The sequence below is a fragment of the Corylus avellana genome, chromosome 1 (genome assembly GCF_965113065.1).
Source record: "Corylus avellana chromosome 1, dhCorAvel1.hap1.2, whole genome shotgun sequence".
Taxonomy (NCBI): Eukaryota; Viridiplantae; Streptophyta; class Magnoliopsida; order Fagales; family Betulaceae; genus Corylus; species Corylus avellana.
The window spans coordinates 43,846,283-43,863,504 of NC_142490.1; the positions used below are offsets into that span (position 1 = coordinate 43,846,283).

A 17,222-nucleotide genomic window follows, 5' to 3' on the forward strand; every position below is an offset into this window, starting at 1 on the left:
CTCGTGCCATATATAAGAAAGAAGTCGATAACAAATCAACGCAAATCAATATTGTATTTTGTATATATAGTTAACATATAGTGATGATATATATAAAATCTCCATTCCGTTGAACCTTTTCAGGTGTCTACTCAGACAAAGATTCATAGCAATATTTTCTTGCTATAAATTTTGTTTTTTGTTTTTGGTTTTTTTAATTAAGAACTTAGAATTTATTGAGTATTAGGTTGATTTATTATTCATGTTGTATAGCCCGAGTTATTACATTTACGATTTTCCATTAAGAAACAAACAAATGTATGCCGTATTAATTGCACTAATTATTGTTGAACTAGCAATATTCGGATTGATGAGAACTGATTGAGCTACCCTTAGAGACTTTATAGACTATTTGTAATTGTTGCAATCCAAGGGCAGACCTACTGGTATCATTGGGGGGATGAATATCCCCCAAAGTTTTTGAAATATTTTTTAAAGTAGGCATATTTTATATATTTATTCCAAAATTTACAAATTTGTCCACCCAAATTAAAAAAGATGTCCCTCCAAAATAATTTTTTACTCACCAGACTTTTTCGATTAGGGGCGAATGTCCCATCTTCAGCAAAGGCTTTCTCGATTAAAAAAAAAACACTCACCAGAGACTTTCTTTTCTCTCAAACAATCTTTTCTCGATTAATAAAAAAAAAAAACTCTCTCTCTCTCTCTCACCAGACTTTCTCTTCTCTCAAACTCTCTTTCTCCATTAAGAAAAAAAAACCCTCTTGAAGAGGGTACCAGTCTCTTATCTCTCTCAGGCTGCACCGCTACTGCATGAAGTCTTGCTGAGTTGGTGTTAATTTGTTAGCCCCCACCACCCCCCCCCCCCCCCCCCCCCCAATTCATCTGAACAAAGTCTTGCTATTCAGTGTTCACCTCATTTCTCAACAAATAATTGTGCAGGTTGTTTGTCTCATATCATCTATTGAAGGTTCCTTTAAATCCTTTGTCTTTGTGACTTATATGCATTGTTAATTTGTTACTTTGTTGGTTACTTTTGTTTTGTTGGTTAATTTGATGGGTTTTAATTAATTAATTTATTTAGCATTCTTTCATTTGTTAGTGGTATTAAGAATTATAATAAAATTCTAATAAAAATCTTATACTTCTAGATATTTTAGTTAATAGTTATTAGTAGCTGTGGGCTGTATGGCTTAGTTGTTAAAGATTAAAACTAACATTTTGACTTATCTAATTTGAGATTTTATAATATTAAAATTTGGGTTATCTTTATTATTGTAGGTTGCAGGATTGTTTTGGCTTATCTCAGACTCTTAGCATTATTGTTGGGAGCTTTAGGGGTTAGGGCATTTTGTTAAGAGAAACAATTCACGCTCAAATGTACAATTTTTTTTGAATCATATAGATTGTGTTTAGTTTATATTGCTAATAATATATGTTAATGTGTGTCTGTAATGCCATAAGATTAAAATTTTGAATAAGTATTTACTGTATTTTGATGTAGAAAAATTATACAAGTTTTATTTTTAGCTTTCATTGTTGGTTAATTTCATGGATTTTAATTCATTAATTTATTTGGCATTCTTTCACTTGTTAGTGGTAATAAGAATTATAATACAATTCAACAAAATAACTTGTAATTTACTATGAAATTATATCTCACCATATGAACCTATGTATTTATATAAATATGATAGGTGTCACTATAGTCACGCCTAAGTAAAATAGTCACAATTAATTTCTTCAACCTACCCATTTAATTAGAAAAAATAAAAAAATAAAAAAATAAAAAATCAACACCCCACACTCAAAATCCTGATTCCGCCCCCAGTTGCAATCCTTCTACTTCAATGATTGTCATATGTTTGCATATGAGGTGATGCAACTTCTCCTGTAATGCACGTTCTTTTATGCAAAATATCAAGTTCTTTTTAATGTTTGGCATTTATGGGAAAGCATCACCTTCTACATAAAGCATCACTTGTGTATTTCATGACCATTAGTATGTCCTTCAGTTATTATATATATTAAGCTGGTTTGGTAACACTAATAAGGTTAATTTTTTTTTTAGAAAAAAAAAAAAGATAAATATTAACAAACAATTTAAAATACAAATTAAACACTTACAAAACGTTTAAAAATTATTTTCACCTTTATTTACAACTAAAAAGTTCCCAAAAAAAAAAAAAAAACACATTTTAAAAAGTTTTGTAAAACTGTAGAAATATATATTAAAATATAGAAAAAACAACTCTCATAAACTTTTAACGCTTTTGTAATTATCTGACTTAACTTCAAGAGCGTTCAACTTCATGTATCCAACTTTAAAAGGTACGTGGAAAAATGACATTGCAAAGTTATTAAATTTAACAAGGCTACTGTAAAATCCTAGCTCTAACGGAATGATAGACCAAAAGTGATGAAAGCAGTGGCGGATTTACACAGGGGTGACCTGGGGGCAGGCGCCCCTGGTAAATTTTTTTTAAAAAAAATCCATTAAGGATTTTCAATCAAAATTTGAAGAGTGCCCCTGGTAAAAAAAATTATCAGGGCACCATGGCCTTCTTTTTGTGTTCAAATGGTCCATATGTGGAGAAATTAGGATATTTTTTATTAAAGAGAGAGAGAATAAAGTTATATTTTATCAATGGAGAGAGAGTAAATAATAGTTTATTATTAAAAAAAGATAGTGGGTGAATTTTTTAGTGTTTCTAGTCATAGTTTATAGATAAATGTGGTTTTTTTTTTGCTAAATTTAGACTCTAGTCTCTTTTATGTAAGCTTAAACTCTAATATAATTTATGCTTTGAGATTTTAAGCTTTTCTAAAAAATAGCCGTATGCTAATAGCCCACTAAAAATACTCATTTTTCTTAGACACTAGTAGTCATTTAATTGTGCTTAGTTTATTTCGTAAGTAGTTTAAATTATTATGTGTTTGTGACCTCGTTAGATGAAGATTTTTAATAGTTACTTTGATTTTTTTTTTTTTTTTTTGTGGGTAATTTGATGAGTTTGATTTGATTTGTGATACATATATTATGGTATAATTTATTTTTTGATTGTATTTACCGTATTATAAAAAATATATATAATACATAAAGAGAAAAAAAAAAAATTTTTTTTTACGCCCCTGGTAACTCCAATTCCTAGATCCGCCACTGGATGAAAGGGTATTATTATATACCAAAGCTGATTATATATACTCCAATATAAAGTAAAGCCAAGACCAGTTCCTTTTATCTAAGAAATCTTTTTCTTTTCCCCCTTTTTCCACGAAATAACAAGGCAATTAAGAATCAATGAAGAACATATATAACTCTCTATTGAAGGTAGGTATATATCACAAGAAGAACATTTTAAAATGCAATGCCACCATGTTTACTATATTTACTATTAAATGATATGTGAAAAACGAAAGTCCTAAGAATATCATACAACTGGCGCATGGCCGGAAGGATGTCACCGGTACGTAGAGCTAGCTCTCGGTCAGTTAATGCTGGTAGTTTGAATATTCCTATCAAAAGACAACTGCAGATCAGTGACAACAATTAAATTTTGAAAACTCTTTGCATCTGGACGTAGGCTCAGCAGGATCATGCACTGCAGCCGCATTGTTGTTTTCATTTTGAGGATTGTCATCAATTTTGATACCAGTTTGGCGTTCATGCTCGTAGAACTGTGTTCCCAAGCCAAGGTGATTCATCAGAAGCCAAACGAATGTCAAGAGTTCTCCACCCCTACTTGGTTGCTGTGCATGCACATTTGGTAAACACTTGATGGCAGCATAAGACATCAATTCCATCCAAACTCTGCTCATTACCATCCATTTGTCCACATCCAATTTCTTTAGCTGTTTTGCGAGGATGCATGCATCAAATAACACAGATTTGCTTTTGCTATTACCCTTCACAACAGCTTGTCTGAAATTGGATGTTTTCACAGCTAAGACTTCGCGACAGCCTTCAGGTTGCCCCGATTTTTTTATTTTTTTTTCCCTGAAGAATCTTTTGGCTTCTGCACAAGTGTCCTGGAAGGCTATTTGCCAATTGCCCAACACCGGGGCCATCAATGCAGGCTGCATAACAACAAGATGAAACATATAATCCGAAAGTTGTTTGCATATTTCTTTATCATGATTAGGCTGATTCTCATTACAAGATTCGGGAGGCTTTTTGTCAGGTTGTTCCTCCTGATAGAGTAGTTCGGTAGCCAAGTGCCAAAGCATAAGGCTTTCTGCGTATTCATACGCGTCGATGCTCCACTTTAGTTTGAAACTGCTAGAAGTCTGCATAAGAGCCCAGTCACCTCTTTGTGAACATGCCTCCATGGCAGCTTTTAAATCGTTTGCAGTCAAAGATTTCATCCTCAGCTGCTCGAAAATAAACTTCTTCAGATCTTCAGTGACCACCAATGTACGTGAAAAAAGCAAGATGCAAATCTTGTCTAGAATTTCCCCAAGGTGGACGAAATCATTAGCAAACTTGGACAACCATTCTGCAGGACCTTTCAAGCAATGGCTTATCATATCATACTGGGAAATGGACCTAGACCACCTTTCTGTCCTCAAAACGAAAAATGCAATGCGTTTGCTCCACTCATGCGTCAGGGCAATGGTGGTCCAGTCACAAAAAATAAGCATCAGAAGAGTTACCGCCTCGAAGGCTAACGCCCCGAAGAGCAAGGCGTAAGAAAGCTTGATATCGAACTCCTTTTCAAACAAATGCTTCTTCTCAATTGAACGGAAAGCCAGGAATGCACCCAGGAGTGAAGAAATGCCAATAAAGCGGAAGATGTACCCAACTCGGCAACGAACCACAACCACCTTGGTGTGGAGAAGATCATAGATGAAATTAAGCTCATACGCTATTATCTTGAATGCCTGTCTTGCATTTATACGAAGGAAAAATTGTCGGCTCCATTCTCGATCTTTTGAGCTCAAAAGGTAGCCCACAATAAGTCCCTTGAATTTTTTAAAGAGGCGATGTGCTACTTTTAGTAATTTTATTTTGGAATCCCAATCCATTTTTTCATGTGGGGAAACCTCAGGATACTTAATCTCCGGTACCTCTCTCCAACTCTGTTAGAATATTATAAATTAAATAATTAAATTAATTAACTTTTTAAATAGATAAAATTACACTTTACCCCCTCAAAGTTTGAACTCGAACATCTTTAATTTGATTTATAATGTTTCAATTTTTAATTACAATGCACCCATCAAAGTTTTAAATTTTTTCAATGTATCCAATTCGTTAACTATTTCCGTCAAATTTAATTGAAAATTGATTACATGCAAGACACTTGTATTTTTTTGTCTTAAATTTTTAAAAATGCCCCCAACTAAAACCTATATATATAAATTGGTGGCTTAGCCACCCCAAATGGCCAAAGGAGCATCCCGAATTTTTTTTTTTTTTAATAAAAAATAAAATTATAGGAGCAATTTAAATTTTTTTTAACAATTTCCGTTAGAGAAGACGGTTATGGCTAATGGATATGCCACATTTAAATGTTTTTAACTTTAGTGGGGTACATTATAAAAATTAAAACATTACAGGTCAAATTAAAAATTAACTCAAACTTTGAGGGTAAAATATGATTTTACCTTTTAAATAAATAACAATTTAATATAGTATTATAATAAAATAAAATATAAATTAAATGATTAAATTTAGTAGAGAACCTGTAAATCAACGGTGCCCTTTTTCACCGCCGCTTCATATTGAGGCCCGGGGTCTGCATTTGGCAATACTGAACGACCAAAACGGACCAAGCTTGAGAGATAGAGAGCACGCGTCCGCTCCGCGTACTTGATAGTTCCGGCAACAAACACCAATGCCGTGGGAATCCACAGCTTATTATGCTTCGGAAACGTTTGATAGAAGATGTAAGAAGTGCTGAGAAGCTGAACAACGAGCCCCGTGAAGTGCCTAAACCAGAACTGATTATCCTCAATGGCATAAGAAGTAATTGTATCGGGGCCTCCAAGATGGAGCAAAAGAAAGGAAGCCCAGAATGCCATGAACTCCGCTTCATGGCTCCCTTCCTTGGGCGGTTTATGATCTCTCGCATCGTCACCTTTGTTTTTGGTGATTAGTCCGATGGCAACGGCGGCGATCCAGTCACAAAGCAAGTATGCCATCCAAACGCTCGCGTGTATCAGTTTCCGTCTGGTCCGTTTTCTCCAGGGCGATAACAAAAGTAAAGATGCCTGCATGCCGAGGCTCAAGGCAATACAGCCCCGGAGATTCCAGGATTGCCATACCCTCTTGAAGCCGTCGAGGAGGACGTTGAACACATATCCTGACATATTTACTATGAATTTACCTGGATGTGCTTTTGAATCCAAGATTGTCAAGTTTATATATAAAAGCAATATATACATGTAGAGTCACATGACTCACGTTATTGGTGAATAAATCTCACGTAGAATCTTCATTTGGAGGATCTTGTAAATTTTCAATGGATTCAGTTGATGTTAACTTGGATCACTACTAGCGGCTTCACTTAGAATTATTATTTATTTTTTATTTTTAGAAGAACAAACTATTTACTTTTTTATTCGAATAAACTCCACAATAACTTTCTTTATATTTTTTATATACCATTTAAACATTCTTTAAATTAAATGCGAGAAATGGAAAGGAAAGAAAAAGTCATTTAAACATTGTTTTAAATAGAAAAATGTTATGTGTTTTCCTCGTCATAGGTGAAAATTATTTTATAAAAACTAAGTGAGAGAAATAAGAACAACTTTCTTTTTTATAAAATAATTTTCACATATGATTAGAAGGACAAGAAAAGAACACCATGAGAACATCTATCATTTTCCTTTTAAATATATGTTAGAAGAAAGAGAGGGGAGATAGAGATAAAGAATTTTTATATTAAAATAATGTTAAGAAAAGCAAAAGTGTTACCCTAAGTGCTCCATTGGGTTAGGTAACAGAAAGAGCTAGTCTGTTTCCGGTGATAATTTTTAAGAGTTTTCCTTACACTTAAAGGAATATAATGAGATTTAAAAAGGCTGAAGTTAGTGCTCTTATAACGTCTTTGTAATTGTATTGGGAAAAAAAAAATTATCTATAGAAAAAGTCTAAAAAATCTTTTTAGAAAAAAAAAAAAACCCTCCTCATTTTCAATCTTTTCTCAAAATGCAATTTTAGAATTTTTTAGAGGAAAAAGTCAAAGAACTGATTTTTTTTTTTTACCTATTTTTTTCCTAGTACAATTTTTTAGATATTAAAAATACTATTTAATTTTTTTAATGTATCCCAAACGAACTCTTAATCTCTCTAGCAACCTGTTGTCAATGGTCACAAGATTACACCCAAACCCTAGTTCACTTAAAGCTAAGCTCTATGGTTTAACACCCAGCTTCCAACTAGGGCTCACAAAACCAACTCAAATCCTGTAATGGAAGATTTAACAAGATTAGTGTCGAGAGTGGGGAATGAAAACTCTATTAATATATTGGGAGATAAATGGCTCCAGTCTCTTATTCCTTGTACTGCCTAATCACCGACAAGAATTTTTGACAGAGTAGCTAAAGTAAAGGAGCTTATTGATAAAGACTCAAATTGGCATGGTGGAAGGAGTCAGCAAGCATCTGTGGCATGGCTATATCTCCCAACAACAACAAGATCAAATGGTGTGGATTGGTACCAATTAAGAATGAGAAATTTTTAGTCAAAAGTGCTTATCATCTAGAAAAAGGAAGGGTTCTATTCGGAAAAGGAGGATGCTCATATACACGACCTTTTACAAATTTGTGGAAGGAGATCTGGCAGAGTTAGTATTCTAGGGTAATGAAGATGTTTTAATGAAGGGCTTGTAACAATATTCTTCCACAAAGAAAAATCTCTATAAGCCGAGAATAGTTCCAGACTCACTTTGTCCTATTTGTGCATCGGAAGCAGAGACACTTGGTCATATTATTTGGAATTGTTTGTCGTGTAAAGATGTCTAGGCCGAATGTAATATGAAAATACAAAAATGTTCTAGTGATCGATGAAGATGACTTCCTAAGTTTTTTTGAAAATCTCAAAGAGAGATTAGATTCTCTCGCATTCTTTGTCGTTTATCTTTGTGAACAAAAGAAATTATCAGTGTACGAAAGGCCCATATAAAGTAAAGTCCCTTCCCCCTTCTTCATTTACAAGGTAAGTATCAATAAAGAACATCTAACAATATGATAGAAGGAATTAAAGTTTTATAGTATCAATTAACTTTAACATCGTTCAACCTCTATTTTCTTGAATAAAAAGAAATAATCAGTGTACAAAAGGAATCATCTGATAAAAGAAAACTTTCCCTTTTCACTAAGAACAAGGTAAGTATCATAAAGAAAACATTCAATCATATCATTGAAGCAACGAATTTTTTATACTATCAAACTTATATTCTCTTTCATTTTTAATGAGGAAAAATAAATAATCATTGCATGAAAGGCCCCATCCTATATAAAGTAATAAACTTCAACAAGTACCTATTTCCCTTTTCTCTCTTAATAAGGTAAGCATCAATAGAAAAAAAAAAAAAAAAAAAAAAAAAAAAAAAAGAAAAAAAGGTAAGCATCAATAAAGACATCTAACCCTATGATAGAAGCAATTTAGAAATCTTAATTAAAACTAGATATCAATCTATGTTCCCTAGCAGTCTTCCTCTTTCATTTTTATGGACAAAAAGATATAATCAGCACGGAAAAGGTTGATAAAGTTAAATTGTCCTACGTCCATGTCCTTTTCTCTAATAGCAAGTTAGGCATCAATCACCATCGGTGCATGGTGGTTGTTTAGTGGTCTCAAGAATATTTTCAAAGTGGTTATACATGTATTTAGATGAAAGTTTGACTCTTAAAATGAGAATGTTCAATCTTATTAGTATTAGTCGTTTTGAATTTTACTAATACCCTGATGAAGCCGAACCAGCCACCCCCAATGGCCATGGGGTGGTCCGGCCTGATAGCCACCCCCAGCTAAAATGGGGTGGTCCGGCCACCCACTATGGCCAAGATGGAGTGGCCAGCCACCCTTTTTTATTATTATTATTATTATTATTCTTAAATAATATTTTATTATTATTTTTTGTTAGTGGGACAGGTGTCCCATTTGTGCCTCTAAGATTTATGAAAATAAATCCTAACCATAAATGGGATATTCGCCAATCCATTTTGGACTGAAGAGGATCCTATTCCGTGAAGGATGAGATATATTTTTTAATATCTCTTGTTGTCATGCTTTTCATTTTGCCTAGTTGAAGAGCTTGACTAGAACTGTATAAAAAGAATGGTCAAACTATTGAAAAGATCTTTCTGTTTCATTTATTTATTTATTTTTTATGCAGATTAATAAGTGTGATTTAGATAAATGATATCAAAAAATTCATACATTAATGGGTAAAAGAAAAAAAAAAAATCAATTAGCACATTTTAAAAAAAACATTACTCATATATGTTGTTGCTAATGTGCATATGATCATGAGTAACAACTTTGTACAATAATCACTGATGTACATATATATCATCGGCAATGACTAAAAATTGTCGTCCTTGATAGGATTGATATCATCGATGACCGAGTGTCGACGTGGCTGATAACTTGGAATGTAGCATATTGCCAGTCTTAGACTTCTTCGAAAACATGTACATATAGTTGGAACTGACTAGGAACAAGACTTAGGACACGCAACAACACTGCCATCTTTAAATTTCTTCAAAACTTCTCAAGTTTGAACTCATTTGGGACGCAACTGCAATGTGATGCGCTGCTTGATCTTCAAGGTCCTTTTTAACAAGAATAGTTCGAATTGACTTTAACGGAACTTGGAATGAGCAGTTTTGTGCAACTTTCAATCTTCTCATTACATCCCATTTTAACGCAGTAAAAATTGGAATTAAAAACTATTCATGAAATTAATAATTATAGTATTTTGAGTTAGCTTTCCAACACCAACAACTATATTTTCATCTAAGTTTGAATTAAAAAATTATAATTATTTTCCTCTGACTAGGTCAATGTCAGACAACACAACTATTCATGTCTTGGATGAACCTTTTCACCGACTTAACGTTACGCTTCTTACAAAATATGTTTTGATATTGGATTATTCAACACAAAATGTATTGTTAGCTCCAACGATGTCGTTTGGTTTGAAATTACTGAAATTAAATATGAACTGTCATTTTTTTTTTTTTTTTTTTTTTTTTTTGTGATAGGAGATGTCCTGTTGTTATTTCTACAGCACCAAAGCGGCATTCATATTGAACAAACATTTCATATCAGACTTACTATCATTTTGTAGAGTAAACTGAAGATATATATACGGATCACAGAATTTAAATAAGGAATATGAAGAAGTATTAGTAGCAACATTACAATATTGTAGTACATTTTGGATACAAAGATACAATAAAAGAATTTTATAGGAGTACGTGATGCATATATATATATATATATAATTAATGTTTATGCATGCTCAGTATCGTCTGGGAGAACTGAAGATCGATCTTCATTGTATCCTCCTAAACGTAATGAAATTACAAATAGATTTGAGATAATTAATGCCACCTTTAGGAGGAGAAGAAGAAGAGTCTGGTTTTTCTTCTGAAATTTCTCCTGTATCTGATTCCCCGCTTACCCACTCTCCATTCTCGTCACAGGGGAACAAAATGAGTTTAGGACATTTGATTTTCTGCACGTACCTCAACTGTGGAAACAGTGCTTGCAGTTTCCCCCAATCCATCTGTAATTCACTCAACAACTCCAAGCGGAGAATGCTAACCTTCCACTTCTTGCATCCCACTAGCTCCTCCAGTTTAGATAGCTTTCCTCCTCTTACATAGAGCTTCTTCAGCTTCTCCAGGTTGAAGAGCTTCACCCAATCAGGCATCTCAGGATCAGGATAAAACTGAAGCTCCAGTTTCGCTAAAGAAGCAGAACGCGATGTAGAATCCGGGGGCTTGGTAGTGTTTTCGCCACCGGACGTCATCTGCTTGTCGACGGACGTCATCTCCCTGCCGTCGGACGTCGTCTGCTTGCTATGGGACGTCGTCTGTTTGTCACCGGGCGTCGTTGGTCCATTCACTTTTTCTTCGGAACGGCCACCCTCGCCGTCGTTTTTGTGAATATCTGACCATGCTACTGATAACGACGCGAGGCTTTCAAATTCGGATAAAGAATTTAGCTCTTTCGCTAGGAGTCCTTTGTCCGTACACCTTTCGTCTACATTTATGCTCAACTTCGTCAAACATTTCAGCTTCCGAGCCAAAGTAGCCAGCTTGCAGAAATCCTGGCCGTCGTGCAATGCAGCTTGTGTCCCAATCCAAAACCCATGAAGGACTTGGAGTTTTAAGAGCTTGGCAAGTCCAACAGGCATGTGTCTAATGAAGTTACACCCAGACATGTCTAACCGTGTCAGGTTTGTCAGTGAGCCTATCCCTTCTGGAAGTTTCTCTAAATATTGACAGTCATGGAGGTCCACGATTATTAGCTTGGTGAGTTTGCAAATTGAATCAGGAAGCTCCCTAACTCTAGTGATTCCCCTGAGGCTCAAGTATCTAAGATGTTTCATTTTCTTCAAACCTTTCAAGAACTCGGTATCAAATACTTTGACAGCGTCAGCTTGCTTAACCTGGTCCTGAAATCTACCCAATTGAAGAACTCTCATATTCGTCATCTCTGACAGACTGTGCTCTCTTAAATCGACATAAGGCTCATTTACGTTAAACAGAGTTCCAACATTCTCCTGCTTCAGACGGAAGCCATAAGTCAACTCCCGAAGTTCTGAAGATCCTTCTTCAGTTGTTACTAGGAAACCCCTCTTATTCTTCTTGTCAGAGAAATCTGCAGTTGGATTTCCATTTGTGTGAAAGCGAATGAAGTTGTTTGTTTCTGCAAGCTGAATCACAGCGTACCGAATTAACGGGTGCATTTTGCAAAGTGCTGAGCTTGGTCTGCGCTTTTTGGAAACGCTCTCAATGATGCCTTTGGCGATAAATTCTGCGAACAAATTGTTGCCCTTCTCCTCGTCAGTCTTATCTCCACAAGTCTGGGAGGATAACAACTTCTCGCCGACCCACCAGTGGACCAATGCTTTCCTCTTAATGACCACGTTCTGAGGGAACACTGAAAAACAGAGCAAACAGCTCCGCTTCGATTCATCTTCTAGACCATCGTAGACCACCTGAATCTCCTTGAGAATCGAGCTCTCAGCGATCATATTTCGGAAGTCTAGCTTTAACTTCTTAGCGAAGCGGGAAGGTTTGACGCTTCTAGACTCCAAATTACCTGAAGAGAATCCGTTGGTTAACATTGAGACAACATTCCAGGCTCCTTCAAGCCTTTCTTCAAGGATTTCGATTCCTCTGCAATTTTCTAGTGCTTCTGTTCTTTCTTTGAAGGCATCGTCCAAATTTTTGAGAATCAAATCTTTGAACTCTTTGTTGACTTTGTCTTCCCATTCCTTTAGTGTCCCACAGGCATTTTCCATGTCACTGAGTTTCTTCTCGATTTTGTCAAACCTTTCTTGTAGGCCACTGTCCTCCTTTTGGGTAGAATTAAGAAGGTGTTGCTTTCTCTTGGATAATTGGCCTAGAAACTGCGGGATGACGAAATCGATGAATATATGGAACGGCGTGGTTCGCCCAGATTTCAAGAATGAAAGAAGATCCAAATGCTCAAATGAAGAATTTGGAGAGCTGGTTTGTTTGGACATGGTTGATTAACAAGAAGGAATTAATGACACAATATTAATCCGAGTAAATGAATGAAATAGTGAGGCAACGTAAAACCTCAGATTGACAAGAAAGAATGGAACAATACAATGAAATGGAGTGAAGAAATGAGCCAACAACCTTTGCTTGACACCAGAGGTTGAAGAGAAAAATGCGCCAGGAAGCGTATGATCATGCTAGCTGCAGGACTAAAGGGAATTAGGAAGAAAGAAAACTTTCACTTAACTCCCTTAATTGTGGCTGCTTTTAGAATTATTCTTTTAACTTCAAAACCTCAAAATAGTGTACTTAATTATTTTGCAATTTTTTATTTCAATTTCACTGATCCATTAGAACTTTTTTTGTAAAATTTCGTCAAAATTCTCGATATATATATATATATAAAATATATTATTTTTTTAAAAAAAAAAGATTTAAACATGGGTATTTTTGCAAATTTCATTAGATCTTGAGGAGATCCCTGCATTTTTTTCTTTTTAATTTTTTTTTACCTAAAAAAATAAGGGTTATTTCAGGAATTTTGACACTCTTTCGTTAGGATTTAATGAAAAATCTTAACAGATTGGTGAAATTAAAAAAATAAATAAATTCACTAAATTGATAATTTTTGAACTTGAGTAGATAATAAAAGTTCAAAAAAATTAACTAAAATTTCTCCTAAGAAAAAAAAAACATTTGATTGAGTTGCGCAATCCATGATGAGTAATTTAATTTGTAGAGTGAGAGGAAAATTAGTCACATCTTAAAATGAGTGACTTTGGGCTAAACTCATTATTAAATTATAAAATAATACACCTCTTAAGATTTACATAAAATGTGATTAATAGAGACATAACAATATGATAGAACTTAGAAGGAATTAAATTTTTGTACCGTCAACATTAAATTCTCTAGCATTTATTCTCATTTATTTTTATGAACAAAAAGGAGATATTCAATGTACGAAATTCCCCGTCTCATATTATATATAAAGTAGATTATTACAGTATCCCTCTTATATCCCTAGCTTCCTCCAATAACAAGGTAAACATCAACAAAGAACATCTAACCCTAGAACTAAGGAATGAAATTTTTCTAATATCCACGCCATATATATTCTCTAACAATATTGTTCCTCCATTTTTATGATAAAAAGGAAATAACCAGTGTACGAAAGGCATCATCCCACATAAGAGTAAAGTGTTATCGATTTCCCATTTCCTCTTTTCACTAGTCATAACAAGGCAAGCATCCGGGGGTGGTGGTCCAATAGTTTCAAAAAAAAATTCAAAGTAATGGGACATGTATTAGGGTGAGAGTTCAATTTCTGAAATGAGAATCTTCAATCCTATTAGTATTAGATGCCTAATGAAATGCATGCAATTTTCGCCTTTTCTCTAGCACTCTTCCTTATTCATTTTAATTTATAAACAAAAGGGAATAATGGTTGTACAAAAAGACCCATTAGAAAAAGCAAACTATTATTGGTACGCATTATTCTCACTCATAAAAAGGTTATAAGCATCAATTTTTTTTTTTTTTAAGTACAATTAAAGAACATTTAGCCCACCACCAGAAACGGTAGTTAAGGAAGTCCTCATGAGGTTCAGGCATGTATTAAGACATGGGTTTTCTAAGAATCCATGATGTCTTGGTGCGGTTGGGTTAAGCATGGCTTAATTGGTCTTGAGGGAGCGTGTACAATTCTTGCCATCTAGGCCTATTTTAAGCAATTTTTAACGGGTTCAGATTAAATTTGTGGAAAAAGAATAAATAATTTTTTTTATTTTTTATTTTTAAATAGAATAGTGAAATGAGATAGTTAAAATGTTAAGGTTGATAAAAGTGCTTTGAAAAAATAAATAGTTAAAATAGAAAAATGTAATTTTTTAATTATTTTGACTAATAAATTTAGTAAGGCCATTGTGAATGCTTTAACGGAATGATAAAAGAAAAGTGAAAGGGTATTATCATATTCCAAAGCTTATTATATTCCATATAAAGTAAAGCCAACACTATATATCTAATAATAAGCTAATGGTCATCTTTTTCTTCTCTCCCTTTTTCCATAAGAAATAACAAGGCAAAGTATCAACGGAGAACATTTATAATTAACTCTCTATTGAAGGTAGGTATCACAAGAAATAACATTTTAAAATGACGTGCCACAATATAAACTATTGTACTCTATCAGATGATATGTGAAAAACAGAAGGCCTAAGAATAACATACGAGGTGAAAAAGGATGGCGCCAAAAAAAGGGAAGCCTAGTGCAGCTTCAAGTGAGACAAGTGGCGCACAGCCGGAAGGATGTCACCGGTGCAGCTCTCGGTCCGTTGATGAATCTAAGGTTCATGGGTTTGAGGAAGAATGGATGTCACTGAAAAAGGTGCTTCTCAGGCAAGGAAGTGAGGATCGTTTCAAGGCAATAGGCATCACCGGTATAACTGGTATAGGAAAAACCACACTTTGCCAATTGTTGTTCAATAAAGAGGAGGTGAAGGACTACTTCTTTCCAAGGATCTGGGTATGCATGTCAGCACATTCCGGCAACGATCCGGACAAGAAAATAGCGATCCTGAAGAGAATGTTGGATAGCCTTGGAGTAGAAGAGGAGATGATCAACAACTACAAGGTCGGCCAGGAACATAATCTCAAGCAACTACTACTGTATGCTCTTCACCTGCAATTGCAGGGGAAGAGATATCTGATTGTGTTCGATGATGCCAGGGGCGGGGAGATAGACAAATGGTACGGAGAGCTGAGTTGTTCGTCTACTCGTGATGGAAAATGGGATGGTCTCGCGTATGGATTGCCAAAAGGGCGTGGGGGAGCAGTTATTGTGAACAGTAGGGATGAGAAATTAGCGAAAGAGATGGTTGGCGTGGAGGGAATCCTACATCGGCTTCTACCCCGTCCGGACGAAGAGAGCTGCTTGTCAATATTCAAAGACGCAGCTGATGCGGCCAAGAAAAAGTATGAGTCAGAGGCGGACGATCTAAAGAAAGATATCTTCCATAAGTCTGCAGGCATTCCATTAGCTGCAAAAATGATGGCAAAAAATCTTATTAACACCCAATGAGGTACGTAACCGCTCCATAATAGTGTATCCTCACGAGAATAGTATTGTACGAGGAGCACATGCTTCTTAACTATTTTTTTTTTTTTTTTTTTTTTTTTATGGGCTTGGTTTTGATTTCTCGATTTTTAAGTTTTCAGCTCTATTATGTTTCATTTCCTTTTGAAATAAGATTATAATGTTCCCTCTGTCTGGTGACTCTGCTCTTGCTTGTATCTTTCACCACTATTAATATATGAGAAGTGTTATACATTTATCCATTACTAATTATCTCTGTGAAACTTACATGTGATCATACATATTAAATAATAAATTTGCTTATCTACTATACGAAAATTGATAAAAATAAAAAATAAAATAAAAAAATAAAAAATCAAACATTTCTCTTAATGTATTTGATGCAACTTTTAGCAAAGCGCATTACTTTATTTAATTAAAGGGAAAATGCTAAATGACGCCATGACATTTGACACTTTGTCAAATAGCTCAATAATGTTTAAAAATTGAGTAATAACTTTCTATGTTAATCCTACGCGACAGATTAACTCTGTACGTACATTGAACTTTTGTTTCAAATTTTTATGGTAACCATGCATCAATGTACCACATCATCACTAATAAAAAAAGAAAAAAAAAAGGAGAAATTAATGTTTGGTTTCATTCTATTACACATTTTTTGTCCATCTCCTTATAAGAAATGTGAAAATTCATCATTGAATTTGTGGAGCCTACATGTAAGTCCCAAAGATTCAATGGCGAATTAAAAACAAAGATGAGCAACAAATATGTAGGAGAATGACGTCAAACACATCTATTTAAGATAGCTAAATCCATGACAAATGGCATTTTATTTAGGATAGCGAATTTGATCCACCCAACCGTCACCATATAACAGTAATCAATAGTTGTTTGAACCAAATGAATTATGTACCCTTTAACCATTTTTTTTTTTATTAAAAAAAAAAATTACTATATTTATATATTTTGCTATTATTTTCTAAGAAGTTTTGACAAAAATATTTCTGAAATTAAAGTATAATGTAATACGTAAGATTTTTTCTTTTTTTATGCATCATTTTTTGGTCTTATTACTATTACCATTTTTTCCCCAACGTTTCTTTTAAAATATTTTAGAAATTACGGGTCGTTTTGTTTTAGCGCAAAATGATTTATAGAAATACTTTTTTTATATTTCAGTATTTGGTGCGACCAAAAAAATTGTCAACAGAAAACATTTTCAATTTGACCGAAAAAACTTATTTAATTTCCGAAAAATAGTTTTCCCTTTCTAACACTATTAAATATATATATATATATATATATATTTCGAGTTTGAACTTCTCATTCTCGACCAAGTCTTTGTTGGTACCTTGTTAGGACACTGTTGGGACTTCGCTGAGACTTCATCAAGTTACTCTAGAGCTAAAAT

General features: G+C 34.1%; 3 protein-coding genes across 3 annotated transcripts; 1 reads left to right on the forward strand and 2 right to left on the reverse strand.

Moving 5' to 3' along the window:
* Window positions 1-3,537: 3,537 nt before the first annotated feature.
* Window positions 3,538-6,312, reverse strand: LOC132169935 (uncharacterized). The gene is made up of 2 exons (XM_059580873.2): window positions 5,686-6,312; window positions 3,538-5,079 (listed from the first exon to the last, which is right to left on the reverse strand). Exons 1-2 carry the CDS (start codon window positions 6,310-6,312, stop codon window positions 3,538-3,540), a joined length of 2,169 nt encoding a protein of 722 aa, XP_059436856.2.
* A 4,199-nt stretch (window positions 6,313-10,511) lies between these two features.
* On the reverse strand, window positions 10,512-12,716 carry LOC132169936 (disease resistance RPP13-like protein 4). Its single transcript, XM_059580874.1, has one exon. It carries the CDS (start codon window positions 12,714-12,716, stop codon window positions 10,512-10,514), a length of 2,205 nt encoding a protein of 734 aa, XP_059436857.1.
* Window positions 12,717-14,959: 2,243 nt separating this feature from the next.
* LOC132169937 (P-loop containing nucleoside triphosphate hydrolases superfamily protein) lies at window positions 14,960-15,832 on the forward strand. The gene has a single exon (XM_059580875.2). It carries the CDS (start codon window positions 14,960-14,962, stop codon window positions 15,794-15,796), a length of 837 nt encoding a protein of 278 aa, XP_059436858.1. The 3' UTR covers window positions 15,797-15,832.
* The last annotated feature ends 1,390 nt before the right edge of the window (window positions 15,833-17,222 follow it).